This window comes from Leuciscus leuciscus (assembly GCF_965113295.1).
Source record: "Leuciscus leuciscus genome assembly, contig: HAP1_SCAFFOLD_707, whole genome shotgun sequence".
NCBI classification, from domain to species: domain Eukaryota; kingdom Metazoa; phylum Chordata; class Actinopteri; order Cypriniformes; family Leuciscidae; genus Leuciscus; species Leuciscus leuciscus.
The window spans coordinates 9,079-25,531 of NW_028118033.1; the positions used below are offsets into that span (position 1 = coordinate 9,079).

General features: G+C 35.8%; 1 protein-coding gene across 1 annotated transcript; it reads left to right on the top strand.

The window, feature by feature from the left end:
- Window positions 1-375: 375 nt before the first annotated feature.
- LOC309491908 (MAGUK p55 subfamily member 3-like) lies at window positions 376-16,042 on the top strand. Its single transcript, XM_082190928.1, has 12 exons — window positions 376-1,213; window positions 6,739-6,794; window positions 6,874-6,992; window positions 7,156-7,233; window positions 7,562-7,642; window positions 7,731-7,868; window positions 8,703-8,784; window positions 9,321-9,406; window positions 13,403-13,477; window positions 13,613-13,809; window positions 15,289-15,353; window positions 15,819-16,042. The coding sequence occupies exons 2-12, from the start codon at window positions 6,758-6,760 to the stop codon at window positions 15,899-15,901; spliced, it is 1,041 nt and encodes a 346-aa protein (XP_082047054.1). The 5' UTR covers window positions 376-1,213; window positions 6,739-6,757; the 3' UTR covers window positions 15,902-16,042.
- The last annotated feature ends 411 nt before the right edge of the window (window positions 16,043-16,453 follow it).

Below are 16,453 nucleotides of genomic sequence, written 5' to 3' on the forward strand. Positions count from 1 at the left end.
GCTTATTTTAATTAAACACACTTTAGCTTAAACATACTGTATGTAAAAGACTACTTGTGTCATTTTAATTCCTTTTAAATTTTATTTAACATTTTTCATTACACGTTTCACTGCTAGAATTATATATTTAAAAATAATAATAATAATAATATCCTGAGTGAAAATGTTTCATTACAAATAGCAGTTTTTAATGTAATACATTTTCATTACAAATTATATTACCCATAGATTTTTTTTAAACAAATGCTATCATTTAAAATGACCAGTTTTTAATTTAATACAAATGTTTTCATAAATTAGAATATCATTTTTTTAATTATGCATTTTTTTATAATAAATCATATCATCAGTTACTGTCTCTGACAAATCAGTTAAAAACAAGTTAGATAATTTAAAAGAAATTACCCAAAAATGGTATCTTTACAAAGTTGAAGTTGATAAGAATGATAAATGTCAAATTTACTGTTTTGATTCATGACCTAAACAGCGAAGAATCATATTGTATTTATTTATTTATTATCTAACATGATCAGAATTCTAAAAGTTTCTGTTCACATCCAGGTTTAATTGGGAATATATATATATCCAGATTTCCTGTGGTCTCTGAACCCTACTGTACATGCAATGAAACCCACAGACCTCTAAGCTCTGCCTGGAATAATCCATCTATATGTAGCCTACAACAAAGAAACAGCAGCAATCTCACATCATGCACAAAACATAAGCATGCTGCATGCCTGTGGAATAGAGAAAGGGGGGATGGGGAGAGCCTCTTTTATCTTTCTCTTCCATCTGACTGTGAGTGAATGAGTGCTAAGGCTTTCAGAGCTGCTCAAGTGAACACAATAATCTAAAGAGAAAAAAGACACAGAGGGTGAATGGGAGGGGGGAGAGATGCCCACTGCGTGTCTTACAACGCCCACCTGCTTCTGTCTCTGGTGACATAATGACAGCAGAGAGAGAGAGAGAGAGACTAGCTGGAGGATACAGTGCTGGATGAACGGAGGAGAGAAGGGGAGGAGATAGGAGAGGCGGGAGGATGGAAAGGGGAGGGGGTCTATGTATGTGTTTGGAAGAGAGAGACAGAAAGAGAAGCGACAGACGGCAGGGGCGGCAGCCGGAGGAAGAGTCACAGCGAAAGGATCAGTAAGGCAATCTTCTGGGAACGACAGATCCAGAGACACAGAAAACAGAGGGGAAGACGGAGCCAGAGGTAGGCTGCTCCTTTTTATTACGTTCATTTGCTTCATTATACCGGAGCTAAACACGAAGCAAGACCCAGCATGCACTGCACGAGATCATGCGTGCGATTGTATGTGTGTTTTGGTGATTATCTCCTCTAGAGGGGCTTTTTTCTCTCTCTCTCTCTGAGCCAATCATATGGCATATGTGCAAATCAGCACTGCACTGCAGATGAGGGAAGAGAGAGAGGAAGAGAAAGACTGTGATGGAGAGAGAGTGAGAGAAAGAGAAAGTACTGATGCTTTCTCAACACTGCTGAGGAAAACGTGCACACCTGTTTCCATTATTGATCGTAATTGTCCATCTATGTTCATTGTGTGTCTAAGGTGCATGCGTTCCTGTATGTGTTGCACATGGTAGTGCAACAAAAACAGAATTAGGTCACTGCGAGTTGAATTCTAATGGTCTGGATCTGTTTCAGGGTTAAAGAACCTCTATTTGTGCCAGAACGGTACATATTTGAGTTTGGTTCATGCCAACAGGCAATTGAACTAATAATGAATTTGCTCTTGCAAAATAACGAGTCTTAACATGAGTACAGCCTCCAGACAATTTATATTCCTCTCAGATGATTGAAATATTTGAAGATGGTCCAGGAAAACATTCAAACTAATGTCTCTCTGTGTTTTTAACCCCTAACAAAAGGAGCTTCTGTTGTGATGGCTGACCTCAGTTGTTGGCATAATATTGTTCTAGATCGGTGGTTCTGAGCAAGGATGAGCACAAGATGACTTAAAACGATTCAATTATATTATAAAAAATAATAATGAATCCTTATAGTTTAAATGTTAAAAACAAATCAAATCTAATTTATGTTCCCCTTAATAACAACACTCACAGTTTCTGTTCTGAAAATTACTTTCTAAATCCCACATCAACCTCGACCAGTTGAACAATACAAAGGATAGACATGAAACTGCTCTTTTAATTCTTTCAAATAAATAATATAAAATTGTATGAGTTATTCTTGAGCTGACCAAAGTTTTTAAAGAGAAAAGTTTACATTAAAAACATACATTTTGTCATTAGAAGTAAAAATTTGATGTTAAATCCACTATTGTTTTTATAAAGAATTGTTCTATAATACAGTATTTAATGCAATTACATCAGAAGTAAATAATAAAATTCCAGAAAAATGAAGCGCAATCCTTTACGTTACTTTTTCAAGGAAAAAGTAAATAAATTACAGTAATTAATTACTTAGTAACACATTACACCCAATTCTGTTGATAACAAGCAGCATAATCATAATACAAGAGGAAATATTGAATATTCAAATATTGCGTAGGACAATGGGGGGCTTTTAGTCAAAAAGGCTGAGAACTACTGTTCTACATATCATTTAGTAAAAAAGTCATACTATATACTACTCAGTGTTTTTTAAAGGATGTTTTTTATTTGTATCTTAAATTGTCCAGGTCAAAATGTGATGCTTTATCTCAGACCTCACTTTGCCTTCCCAGATTCCTCACCAGCACAGATCAAAATTCATCCTAAGGGATATAAAAACTCCTCTAACAATCATGTACATGCTTTTATCTCTGTCTGTCAAAACCTATCTATTTCGATAACCTGATCAACATCCCTCCACCATTATACCAGTTTAAAGGAGCAGTCTCCCACCTGCCCTTAGACAGCAGACACCATCCAGCTTTCAGCTGTGTAAGCAAACAATTCATTATGATTATTGTTAATAAGCTTCCCATCAGTCACCAGGCACAATCACTGAAGTTAAATTCAAAGTTTTGTAGCTTTAGTGTGTTAGCTCATGCTAGTGTATTGCTAAACTAATTGTCTGACATCGTTTAAAAAACAGGATGTCCCGCCTCAAACTCAAACCATTGGTTGAGCAAGAAATTGACATGTCAAACTGCTCAATGACTAATTGTTTGATGGTGCAACAGAGCCCGTGTTTCACTTTTCAGGGATATTAACCTACGGTATAAAATAGGGAATGTATTTTACGTCGAGAAAATTACAACATTCCCATTTAAAGTTTGTTAATTACAATGAAAGAATAAAAAGACATTGAAATGTAATGAAAATATATATTTTTTAATTCAATTTTTAAAATGTTAAATCCTATTCAAATGTGAGAACCCTGTGCAGGTGGCTGGTAGAAACAGAAGCTTCCCTATAGGTCAGATATTTTGCTCTGGTTTCCTTGAATATCCTCCAGACAGCAGGCAGACAGCACCATTCACTTATATTACATGTGTTTTATACATCCTTAAAAGTTTTTAACAACCAGACTGGATTTGATGTTCTGAAATTCAGCTCACATCCGTGAGAATTAGGAAGGCCAAACAGATGTACTATCTGCTGAAGACTGTGTGACCTAAACAGACCTCTAAAGCCAATAAGGTTGCAGAGAGGTCTTTGAGTGAGAGTTTGTGTGTGTGTGTGTGTGTGTGTGTGTGTGTGTGTGTGTGTGTGTGTGTGTGTGTGTGTGTGTGTGTGTGTGTGTGTGTGTGTGTGTGTGTGTGTGTGTGTGTGTGTGTGTGTGTCTTTTTTACATCCAAGCCAAAAACACGAAAAGGGCTCTAAGCTGTTCCAGACAGAAATAGCACACATAATGACGTGTTCATGCATTTATGCCAAAACTTATATTTATCTTTTTAGGTCTATGAAAAAGCCATACAACACAAACATTACACTTATAACCAGATATTATTCTTGATAAAATACAGTAAGAAATGTATTACAGCTATGCTTAATTATACATTACCGTTAGGGGCCTTTTTATTTAAGAAATTAATACTTTACTGATATTCATTTGATGATAGACTATATACTTATTTATTTAAAGTTTCTAACAACAAAACCCTTTTTTTTTCTCAATACTAGCTTTGTTGTGCTGTTTGTACCAACACACACACACACAGACACACACATTCTTGTATATCTATCTTTATGAGGACATTCATTGACACAATGCAATCTCTAGCCTTAACTTAACCTAATTATAACCTTATCCCTAAAACCAAGTCTTGACCCTCAAACAGGCCTTTAAAGGGGTCTCAGAAAGTGAGGACTGGCCAAAATGTCCTCACTTTACTCTCTTTGTCCTCACTCCAATGGTCTAAAACTGAAACTGGTCCTCACAAAGATAGTTGTACAAGTACAAGTACAAGTACAAGTACAAGTACAAGTACAAGTACAAGTACAAGTACACACACACACACACACACACACACACACACACACACACACACACACACACACACACACACACACACACACACACACACACACACACACACACACACACACACACACACACACACACACACACACACACACACACACACACACACACACACACACACACACACACCTCATTCCCCTGTGTATTGCTTCCACAAAGCTCTTTTGCCAATTACATCATTACCAGAACAGCATAAAGTGGGAATGACATCATCCTTTAGAGCAAAAGTGATTGTGGATTCCTATCTGTGGTAGTCATGATTGGATTATTAGTTTATATCTCACATTCACTCTCCTGATATTGCTGAGAATTGAATGTTGCTTTATGGTATTATGGTGCCAGCAGCCATCTATCAACCCCTATTTTATTAATTGTTTGTAATACATCTGTGATTTGCCATATTATTGTGCAATCACATACTGTATGGCTTGTTGGATGGAAGTTTTTTTTTTTTTTTTTTTTGCAGACAAACCAGGAAGTGTAGATTATGTTATATTGTGTGTCACTATATGGAATAGTCACAGGTGTTCATCTAATTATTGCCACAAATGTGATAAATCACATCTGTAGGATTAGTGGCTTGGTTATATACAATGAACTCACTCCTCAGTCTTGACATTTCCATCTACATCAGAATTAATTCTAGACTCTCAGTCTAAGCATAGAGGCAAGCTTCACTGTAGCTCATTTCTAACTGGTTGAACTGATAAAGCTCACCCCATGTTACAACACCCCTTATGCTGAGTGTTATGAGGAAGAAAAACTGCAGTAGAGTTTCTATTTTTTGTCTCTCGTCTCTTTTCTAGACGAATCAGTGCTTGTGGAACTGCTATTTCTGTTTCACTGGGCATGCACTCTGAAAGTATGGCACGTCTGAATTGCTCTGGGAGAGTGTTTGTGAGGGAGAAAGAGTGTAAAAGAGGTAGTAGTGGCAGCACTCTGAGCTTTGTGTTCCTGCTGTGGCCTCTCGGCACCCACAGAAGAGCATCACTCCTCTCTTCCAGTCACTCTCTCTCCTCTTCTAGCACTTTATCATGGATGAATATCCATTAATCTTATCAAGGCAATGCACACTCAGTAGAACTATATGAAATATAAGTTGCAAGCTTAAAAGTGATGGGATATTGATGTACCGATCCACTGCAGGTATTTAAACAGATTTCTAGAGCCTTGAAGACACCAGCAAGAGAGATAGATGGTAGATGAATCATACATTGAAAATATCATACATTGAAAATATCATTTTGTAAATTAGAGATAAAACAAAGAAAAATTAAACAGGGTTATTATAAAAAGGACTATTGGTGTCACAGTCCCGTCACCTTGTGAGTTTGTTCCTGGTCAACAGTGATTGGAAAAAATATATATTAATCATCATATTTAAAAATATGATATTAATCGTATCATGTTACTATCATTTATAGTAAATCTATATTAAATAATTATGGGATCTACTTCCATGCTTTCATAATCTTTTTTTTTTTTATATAATTTTGTTTCTGTATTTTTAAAATATATATTTATCTTAACATATTTTAATGACAGTATATTTATTGAACAAAAATATTTATTAAAATAAACAGAAAATAGACAAAATAAATAAATAAACACAAACTTTGCTAAAGTGATTGTTTTGAACAAGTATTAACTTTATTAATACATTATTAAAAAAATTGTTTTGCTAAAGTATCAATACATTGTGCCTTTTGCCCCATGCTGGTGAGCCTTGTACCCCGTGTGTGGGCGAAAAGGCCCACCTTGCCACCTCATACATTTTTAAACAAAATAAACCACTTTTATGATTTATTTTCAGCTATTAGCTATAAGCAGGTTTTTTTCTAGTTCTAGAATATCTTTTACTAATTTATTGCAACAAAAATGGGTTATAAAATGATGTATTTAACTAAACCTCAGTAGACTCACATAGGCCACATCCTCTTTCAACTGGACCGAAAAAAAATACTTGCGGTTCAGCGAGGGAGTCAATTGTGAACTAATTTACAGCTCTGAACGATTCACTACTTCGTTAAAAAGAACAGGGTTCTTAAGAGTTAATGAGTCATTTGTTCGAGAATTGTGCAGTAAAGACGCGGACGCTAAAGATGTAATAGCAACGTCACGGAAGATGATATCTGACTACACTTAAAGTTAGTGTCGCAAATGTTTACTTTTTGCCAAGCCCTTTATCGTAAACTAAAAACTACAATGAAAACTATTGATTTTGAAAACACTGTCAGGACTGTGGGGTGCATAGCCTATACTTCTATAATGGTTACCTCTTTTTTTAGGTCAACCCCTTCCTTATCGATGAAAGAAGCCATGCCAGTCCTCTCTGCAGGAGCAGGTGAGCTGCACAAATGTAAACATCTAAACAAACACACTTACAGTCACAATGACTCTTATTGATCTCTGTTTACATGTAGGGTTGCATGAGACGCTTGCCCTGCTGACCTCACAGCTGCGTCCAGATGCCAATCACAAAGAGGACATGGTCTTCCTCAAGGATGTCTTCAGTGAGAGAAGTCTCAGCTACCTGATGAAGGTGTGTAGGTTTTGCATTGAATTCACTTGCATTATCATATGTTATACATTTTTCACTTCATGCATTATTTACCTTAGCTTATTTTTACGGTATGGCAGCAAATGTGTAAGAGACCAATCTTCTCCAGCTCTGTGTACATGTGCGTTGTGCTTGTCTTTTTTAGATCCATGAGAAGTTGCGTCAGTATGAAAGGCAGAGCCCCACCCCAGTTCTCCACAGTGCCTCCACTCTGGCAGAGGATGTAAGTGCTGCAGTCTGTCATATCACCTCACCTCAGGAAAGATTAATGGCCTTTTACAATAATATATGAGACTAGAGTTTAATGGTATCTGGGGGGAATGAGGGAACACTAAAATGCTTGACACAGCAGCTTTCTGTTACACATACTTGAGAAAGTAAATTAAATTGTATAAGAATTTGTGTCTCTAATGTATCCATAATCTGAGGACAAATTTGCTCAAAAATGTCCCTAGAAGTTGGCTAAAGAAATATAAGAAATTAGAAGACTATTTTGAAGAAAGCTAGCTTGCTAAATGCTTTGATCACGGTCCACCCTTATTGATTGGCAGGTGGCAGAGGAGTTGCAAAGTGGACCGATGAGTGTTGAGGAAAAAGAACTGCTACATTTGCTGACATCACCTCATCTCAAGGTACAAACAACACCTTCATTGTTAGATCTTCGTTAACACGGTTGGCCAGAGACTAAATGTAGTTGTTCATATCCCCCCTGCTTGTTAGGCGGTTTTGTCAGTTCATGACACGGTGGCGCAGAAGAACTTTGACCCTGTGCTGCCTCCTCTTCCCGATGACTTTGAGGATGAACTAGATGAGGACTCTGTCAAGATCGTCCGCCTTGTCAAAAACAAAGAGCCACTGGTGAGAGAAAGAAACAATGCCAGTTGCACAAATACAGTGACCCTGAAAATATTAGGACACTTGAACCTGTAGTATTATTTACATACTAGTAGTGCTGTCAAATTGACTCATCGCGATTATTCGCATCTAACATAAAGGTCTTTGTTTACATAATATATGTGTGTGTATTTATTATTTGATTTATATATATATATATATATATATATATATATATATATATATATATATATATAAAACAAAAAATATGTCTGTGTGTATTATACTTTACATACACACACAAATATTTGTATATATATATATATATACAATACACACAACACACACACACTACATTTTAGTTTAAGTTTTAGTAATGTAAAACTAAATAATTATGTGCTTTTGTCATTTTTATTAGTTTTTATTTATTTCTATTTGGTTTCATTTTTATTTGAATTTATTTTTTTGTAATTTTAGTACTTAAACGTAATTTATTTTGGTTAGTTGCCAAGGTAACATTTTTAATTAATGTTTGTTCTACAAGTTTTTCATCTTAAATATATATTTCATTTATCATATCATTTCATTTATATTTATTTATTTATTTCATATTTTCATTTCATATGGAAAATGGTTTTTAATAGTTTTAGTTTTAGCTAACAAACACTGACTTGAACAACACATAAGAAAGCAAATGATGCAAGAAAATGTAAGTGTGACTAAAAAAAGTCCAAATAGACTATTTGAGATCACTGAATATGATTTTTTTTAAGAGATAAATTGCTCAGGATTCAAGATAATTTCATCTGTCAGCAGCATCAATATGTAGGTGATTGTTGTTTGGTGTTTCTCTCTCAGGGTGCCACTATCCGGCGGGATGAGTCCACCGGGGCCGTGATTGTGGCTCGGATCATGAAGGGCGGGGCTGCAGACAGGAGTGGTGAGTGACACTTCAAAGAATTTGTCTTTAATCAAGAGGTCTCATTTTACTCTCATTTTACTCTTCATGATGCAAAGCTATTTTACCAAATATACTCCTGAAATGTGTTTTATCTTTTGTTTTAATTACCATTCCATTATATCAATGGAAAACCATTGCAGTCTTCAAAGGTTCTGTATTCATCACTAAAACCATTGAAGTTTCTGAATATCCCTGCACCTTTACTGAGATATGCATGTTATTTTCACCTCTGTGATGAGCACATGTGTCTGCTGCAAAGGCCCATCTGTGGTGGTCAAGGAGGGTCTCCTGAGACCCAATCAACCGAATCAAACAGACTCACTAACCACCTGACCACAGCTGTTGCCATGGGAATATAACCCATATATGCTGTGTGTGTGTGTGGTGGGAATGATCTTGGTCATTAAAAATTAATTTAACTATGCCATAAAGTGTATTGTGGATCAAACACAGCGGGTGCAGCTTGAACATGTAGTAGTGAATCTGTAAATCAGGTATCCTTCCTCTCTCCACAGGTCTGGTGCATGTCGGTGATGAACTGAGAGAAGTCAATGGCAGCTCTGTAATGCACAAGAGACCAGATGAGATCAGTCAACTACTGGTAAGGAAGACCTCCTGACTTCCTTCACATTCATTTGGCATGATTAATTATAATGATAAAAAACAAACAAAACAATTAAACACATTAGCACAAAATGAACAAATGCTTCTTAAGTTCTGTTTCAAGGTATTTTTCTATCATCAAAGCATTTCAAGCTTGACTTAATATCTTAAAGGGATAGTTCTCCCAAAAATGAAAAAAAAAGGTCATAATTTCCTCACCTTTATGTTGTGTCAAACCTGTATGACTGCTGAACATACCTTCTGCTGAACATAAAACAATATATATATATATATATATATATATATATATATAGTGCGTCCATACAATATATTACTTTGTAATGCCATTATTGCCTATTTAATGCATTTGCATGCCACAATTTTAATGTAATTGTTTCATGTAGTATAATAATATAATTATATTATTAAAAGTACACTATGTAACTTTTTTTTGTTCAGAATTCATAGACTGTAAAAAAAATATTGACGTATTGTCTGTTGACGTCACCTGTAGGTTTCGTAGCTGAGGTGATGTGACGGCTAACAGACAGCAGAAAAATGTCTAGTAGTGACAGCAGCGACAATCCACCTGTCACTCAAGTGGCCACGCCCTTAATTATGCAGAACTTTAAGGCTTAATATAATTTAAATGGATGAGTTATAAAAAAATATATATTTTTTTAAATAAAAAAATAACAGTTGTCATGAAAGGCAAAATTAGCTATATAGACCAAAACCACTTTTTGCACCAGGCTGTAAACACATTTTGTTCTGCTGTAAAGTTGGGCATATTAACATGGGGGTTTATAGGATTGACTCTCTTTTGCAGCCGGTCTCTACCGGTCAGTCGATGAATTGCAGTTTAAGTCACTTCCGTGTTGGTTTCAAGAGAGAGACAGGAAGGTTGCCGCTTGTCAAAATGCATCATCATCATTCCTTCTTCCAAACATCATCATTCCTTCTTCCAAAGCGAGTTTTTGTCTTACTCTGATTCACTATGTTAAAGGTATAGCGGAGGATCTTTCCAAATTTTAGATAAGACCCGCCCTCTCCACTTTTTGAAAAGTTTGATTGATTCACCAGAATGATTGACAATTAGGAGGACCAATAGTTTAGACTACCCAACAGGAAGTAAAACATCCTCCGCTATACCTTTAAGCCTATTATAAGTGTTTATATTTTAGACTTAGCGGGATGGTTTTCATGGGAAATTGCGTACATAATTACGCCACTCGCCTGTGCGTGTCTCGTCATATCCGTATTATATTAATAGAGAAAAGTTGCTACTTTGAAGCGTGTATGGTGTGGGAGTGGCATAGGTTAGTTGTCACGATAAGCGAGAAAGGTTAACATAAGGTAAACACTGAACAGAGGAGAGTCTGCAGGCAAAAAGAGAACAAGACAGAGCTCGTAACAAAACAAGAATCAACATTGGCTTGGATTTTTGGAGATGGCAAGAATTGGGAGATTTAAAATGTAGTAAATGTGGCGCATAGATGGTGTTTTTATTACTCAACAGGTGAGAAAGGTATTTTATTGAACAGATAAATTGCCATATGTAGCTCTCTAACAGAGTTCAGTGGCATTATCTATTGTGAAGGGTCATTTCACTTTGGTTGTTGTAGTGCTGTGCTAGAATTTATTTTCAAGGAAGTACCGTGTCTATTAATGGTATAGCTACAGTAACGTCTTCAGATAGTCAGCTTAAGATCCTTTCCATCTAAACCAGTTATATTTCATAAGCCTAGTAGTGAATGTTTTATGATCAGTAGGATAATCTCTCTCTCTCTCTCTTTTTAGTTATGAGTAAGCAGGGTTCCCGCGGGGTCGTAGCCCTCAAACTGTATTCACTTTATAGCCCTTAATTCTGTAATTGTGGACAAATGTGGGCACAGAGGACTCAGATGTGACCCTATTTTTTATTTATTATAAATGTTATATCACTGTCTTCGATAAAATTTTGTCTATCCATTTATGGTGTGTTTTTTTTATTTTGGGGGTATTTTTGAATTTATTTACTTCAAAAAGTACCATATTTTCTATGTAAATTATGCTTATTTTTTTGAGTGTGAGTTTTTGGCATGATGAGAATGTTGTACAGGATCAGCCCTTCATTTGTGTGTATGTTAGATATGCATTGTATTGGATCTATTGATTTATTTTGACAAAAAAACAAGAAGAATGCTCTAAATTACAGTTTTTGCTCTAAATTACATTACTTTCACTTTCACTTTCACCTTCACTGTCACTGTCACTTTCACTTTCACTTTCACTTTCACTTTTTCCCATTCATTTCTATGGGTGCCCATTTTTGACCCAAATACAAGATTAAGGATTTTTTTTTTTTTACCCACTTAACATTGTAGAATTGAGTCAAAAAAAATTGTGTGTGTTCAGGAGGCAAACTTAGGAAAAGTGGCCAAGTCTTGTACCGCTCAGATCAAGGGAAGTATTTTTTAAAAATAAATCAACATTATTTTGCCCACATTTGTCCAGAATACGGTTTTAAAAAGTCTAAAATTCGGAACTTTAAATTTAAGGCCTTAAAATGTCTTAAAAACGGCCAGATTTTCATCCGTGGTCTTAAATTTCATTTAGTCAGGTCTAAAAAAGGTCTCGCCAAGGTTCATATATCATATCTTTTGCGCGCTCAAGTTCGTTAAAATGTAGGCGCGCGCGCGCTCATAATTGAAGCGACGCACTCGTTTTTTTCCAGGCGCAGCGAAATCGTCATGTGACAAGAACCAACCAATCAGCTTCGCCCCTTTCCGTAACAACATTGAAAGCTCACTCAACTGGAAGGATGCGGGTGCACCCAAACACTACGGGTGTTTTTGTCTTCTCCGTAAATAAATCTTGAAGCAGAGCTACAGCAAGCGTTTCTCGCCGGTGGAAATCATGGTGGAAATCCATTAGCCACTAAAACTTCTTTGTCATTGTGGAGAGCGCAGTGCATGGTTGCATAGCAACGAGAATTTTACTATTAATAATAAAAGATAAGCTAAAGTGCATTGTAAATGTCAGTAATTTATCTTTTTATAAAAAATTATTTAAAGTCTGAAATATGTGAGGTTTATCTTTTTATAAAAAACTTTTTTGTCTAAACTTTATTTGAACTTGTACATGTTAGTAGCCTGCCCTATATAACATGTTGCAAGACACTTTTAAAATCTGGCTATCATTTTTAATGGTATTATTTTAATGTTTATGTAAACAAAAAGTGCATATTGATGCTAATTTTATTTGTTATTTGCTGGTTTTCGACATTGTGTAGTTTTAGTACTTTTTGAACAGGATTCTGTGATAACGTGGTCATTTTTGTCACTATAATCATTGAAATGAAATCATCTCTAGTTATGATCAACTATGATCAACTAAAATCAACTAATTATGTGTTTTTTACAGTATAATATGCATAGTACAATTTTCTATAAACAAAATATATATCTGATTCTGATTCTGACACACGTTGTTGGGTGTGGAAGGTTACTAATGTGATTGTTTTATCTGTAAATTAAATTTATGTTTTTTCAATTAATTCATTGAAATAAAATGAATTCTTTGATTTGATTTTTTTTTTTGGTCGGTCTTAAATTTCAAACTTTATGGTCTTAAAATGTCTTAAAAAGGTGTTAAATTTGACTTGCTGAAACCTGCAAGAACCCTGAGTAAGAACCATATTCATCTACACAGTCACACAGAGCCGAGGCACAACCAAAACAATGTTGTGCCGCAAAATTCATGCAGTTTTGTTTTTTAACTGCTAGAGGGCCAAAAGTTACATAGTGTACCATTACCTTTAATAACAAAATTATATTATTTCAATTTTGGGGGTTTTCTCAGCAAATATTGTGATTAATTGTGAATAATTAAATGAATTAATTGGCATATCATGTACTTGATTTGATTTACCTGTTTAATATAAAATAATCACCTTAATCATTCCCGTTTATTGTCAAAACAGAATCATTTGAGCCGTTTTTTTCTTTCTTAGTCTCAATCACAAGGCTCTATCACATTGAAGATCATCCCAGCGATCAAAGAGGAGGACAGGCTGAAAGAAAGCAAGGTGATTGACTATAAAAATAGCATAAAACCAGTATTAAGCAGTACAATTTAGCAGTAATCAGCCCAGCATCTCTCCAGTTTTTTTTTTTCTTGTCCAATGAGTTTGTATCTTGTTTGTACGGTGTGTCATCTTCAGGTCTACATGCGGGCACTGTTTGATTACACTCCATTGGAGGACAAAGCCACACCATGTCAGGAGGCAGGGCTTCCGTTTACACGAGGAGACGTCCTGCAGGTGGTCAGTCAGGATGATCAGACGTGGTGGCAGGCCAAGAGAGTGGGAGATTGCAGCCTGCGTGCAGGCCTCATCCCATCCAAACAGTTTCAGGAGAGGTGGGACAAGTCATCCATAAAACACACACCTCAGATATGTTTAGTTTGCATGAAACTGCTAAAAAATTTAGCTCCACTCAAAAACTAAACAAAACACTTTTTGCTCTCTCCAGCTTAATTTTGCTGGTGAACATCTTGGCTGTGCTAGTCCCACACTTTGACTGGTACTAAACCAGAAATTACCTGCATAAGCCAAAATATACTTTAATATAATTTCGGGAGCACTTTTACATTCCTGTTCCCCATGTACATACTATTTACTTATTATAGTAAATGCAATAACTAGGTGATAACTAGGTACTAACCCCAAACCTACCCTTAAACCTAACCTTAACCCATGTAGTTATCTTAAATTACCAAGTACTTTCTTAGGTAAGTACACTGTAAGTACACTTGTATTTAAATATATTTGTAATTACTCATTTGCAATGATGAAGTTGCTATTTAGTACATTGAAAATATAGTTACAACGATGAACAGACTCAGAAACGAGGGAGAATGACTGCAAATGCTATTTATTTATAAAAAAAAAATAAAAAAAAGACACAAACTAACTCAAAATATCAGAGAAACGCGGAAAATCAGGAACAGAACTGAATGCACTGAGCACATCAATGAAACAGCCTAGAAAAAACTGGGGTTTAAATACACAAGATAACAAGGGACAGGTCTGGGTAATTAAGCACTATAGCCAGGGTAACTATGGAGACAAATAAGGGAGATAAGGAAAACACAGGAAGTGAAATACATGAACAATAAGAACAGAAAATACACTTCAACGTAAGAGTCCTTGAACACAAAACAGGGGAAACAAGACAGGAAGTAACAATAATAACTCTTGACATTAATATTTAAAAACATACCACAGTTCATATTATATTCAAGTACTTTACTTGTGATTTAGTATGTTAGTCAACACATCAAAATAAGCATATTTCTTTAAAGCATGACACAAGTTTATTAAAACGATTTAATGTATTTTTAAGTAAAACGTCAATTTTAAATTATTACAACCTTGACTAGCATTTTTTAAAACACGTGGTAACTTAGGTTGCTTAAAAACAATTGTCTGTATATCAGCATGACTTACAATAAACCGTTTGTGTTAACCAATAAATGTGTTAAGAGATACAGTTGTGTACAACGTTATTGAGCAGTTGCTAAATCAGGTGTAAATGGACAGTGTGGCTGATGCATCATTGTTAATAGTTACAAATTAAATCAAATTAAATTTTCAATTATATTAATTCTAAATTATTAGACAGAGATGGGCCAGTCTGTCTTTTTGTCTTTCATCTCAGCAGGGTGTATTTTGGATGGATATACTGATAATAGGGTTTTTTCTTTCACCAATGAGTTTGTTTGATCTTGCTCAATAGTATATGATGGCTCAAGTCAGACCGGCACAAAATATATTTGCCAAGGGATTTAATGTTTTTCAGCAGTTTGAAGTTCTCCTAATATGGTTTTCCCCCTCAGGCGGTTAGCCTTCAGAATAAAAATGGGCACTCTTCAAAACTCCAAGTCTCCCCAAAAAACTGTCTGTGAGTATTTCAGAGTGATTCTTCTTTCCTTACTGACACCCCTTCAGTTATTAATCAGTGTTGACTAACGGGAGGCATAATTTGCTCGTGTGAAGTGGCCAGGTGATTATTGAGCGCTTCATGTTCACTAATCTAAAGCTGATTAGAGAACAGACACATCTGCAGATTAGCATCATGCCCGCTCTCTCTCTCTCTCTCTCTCTCTCTCTCTCCCTCACTCACAGACTCTCATTACGTGTGTTATATCTGCTCCTCTTCTGCTTTTTCCTTTATTACTGCATCTCTGTGTTGGTCTCACTGTTGACCTGCATTTTGTGGGAATGATGCCATTTATGATCAATCTCTATATAATAAACTCCAGGGCCAGTATAGCATCTTTTCCCATTCAGAGTAAATGAAGTCTGCAGTTTTGTCTCCTTTCGTCGTCATCATATATTTTCCTTTTCCTTTTACTGCTGACACCAGATGACCAGGGATGTGATAAAGGTTGGTCTTCTAGATCTGAGTTCACACATTCACGCAACACACACATATTGGTACCACAGTGATTAGGGAATTAGGCCAGTCTGTCACCTAATCTAATTTAATTCCTGGAGAGAGACTACAACTGCTGTTACACTGTACACACACACACACACACACACACACACACACACACACACACACACACACACACACACACACACACACACACACACACACACACACACACACACACACACACACACACACACACACACACACACACACACACACACACACACACACACACACACACACACACACACTTTGGGTTTCCATGTTTATGTTTTACCTGGGGCTAGTCCCCTCATGTGGGTCATGTTGAGATCACACAACCATCCAAATACAAGTACCTTATCAGTAACACTTTCGCATATGGAATAAATTAATCTGGATGACTGTAAATAACACATTTTTACACTGGCATCAGTAACTGACACCTCTTGCTTTTGCATAATACTACATTAACACCGTTAGGTGTCAGTATAAGACAAGTCCAATATGAGTAGCATTTAGACCAGTACAACAGAAACAAAAAAATTACTGATTATACCTACAAGTATTCCCAGTTTTCTTTC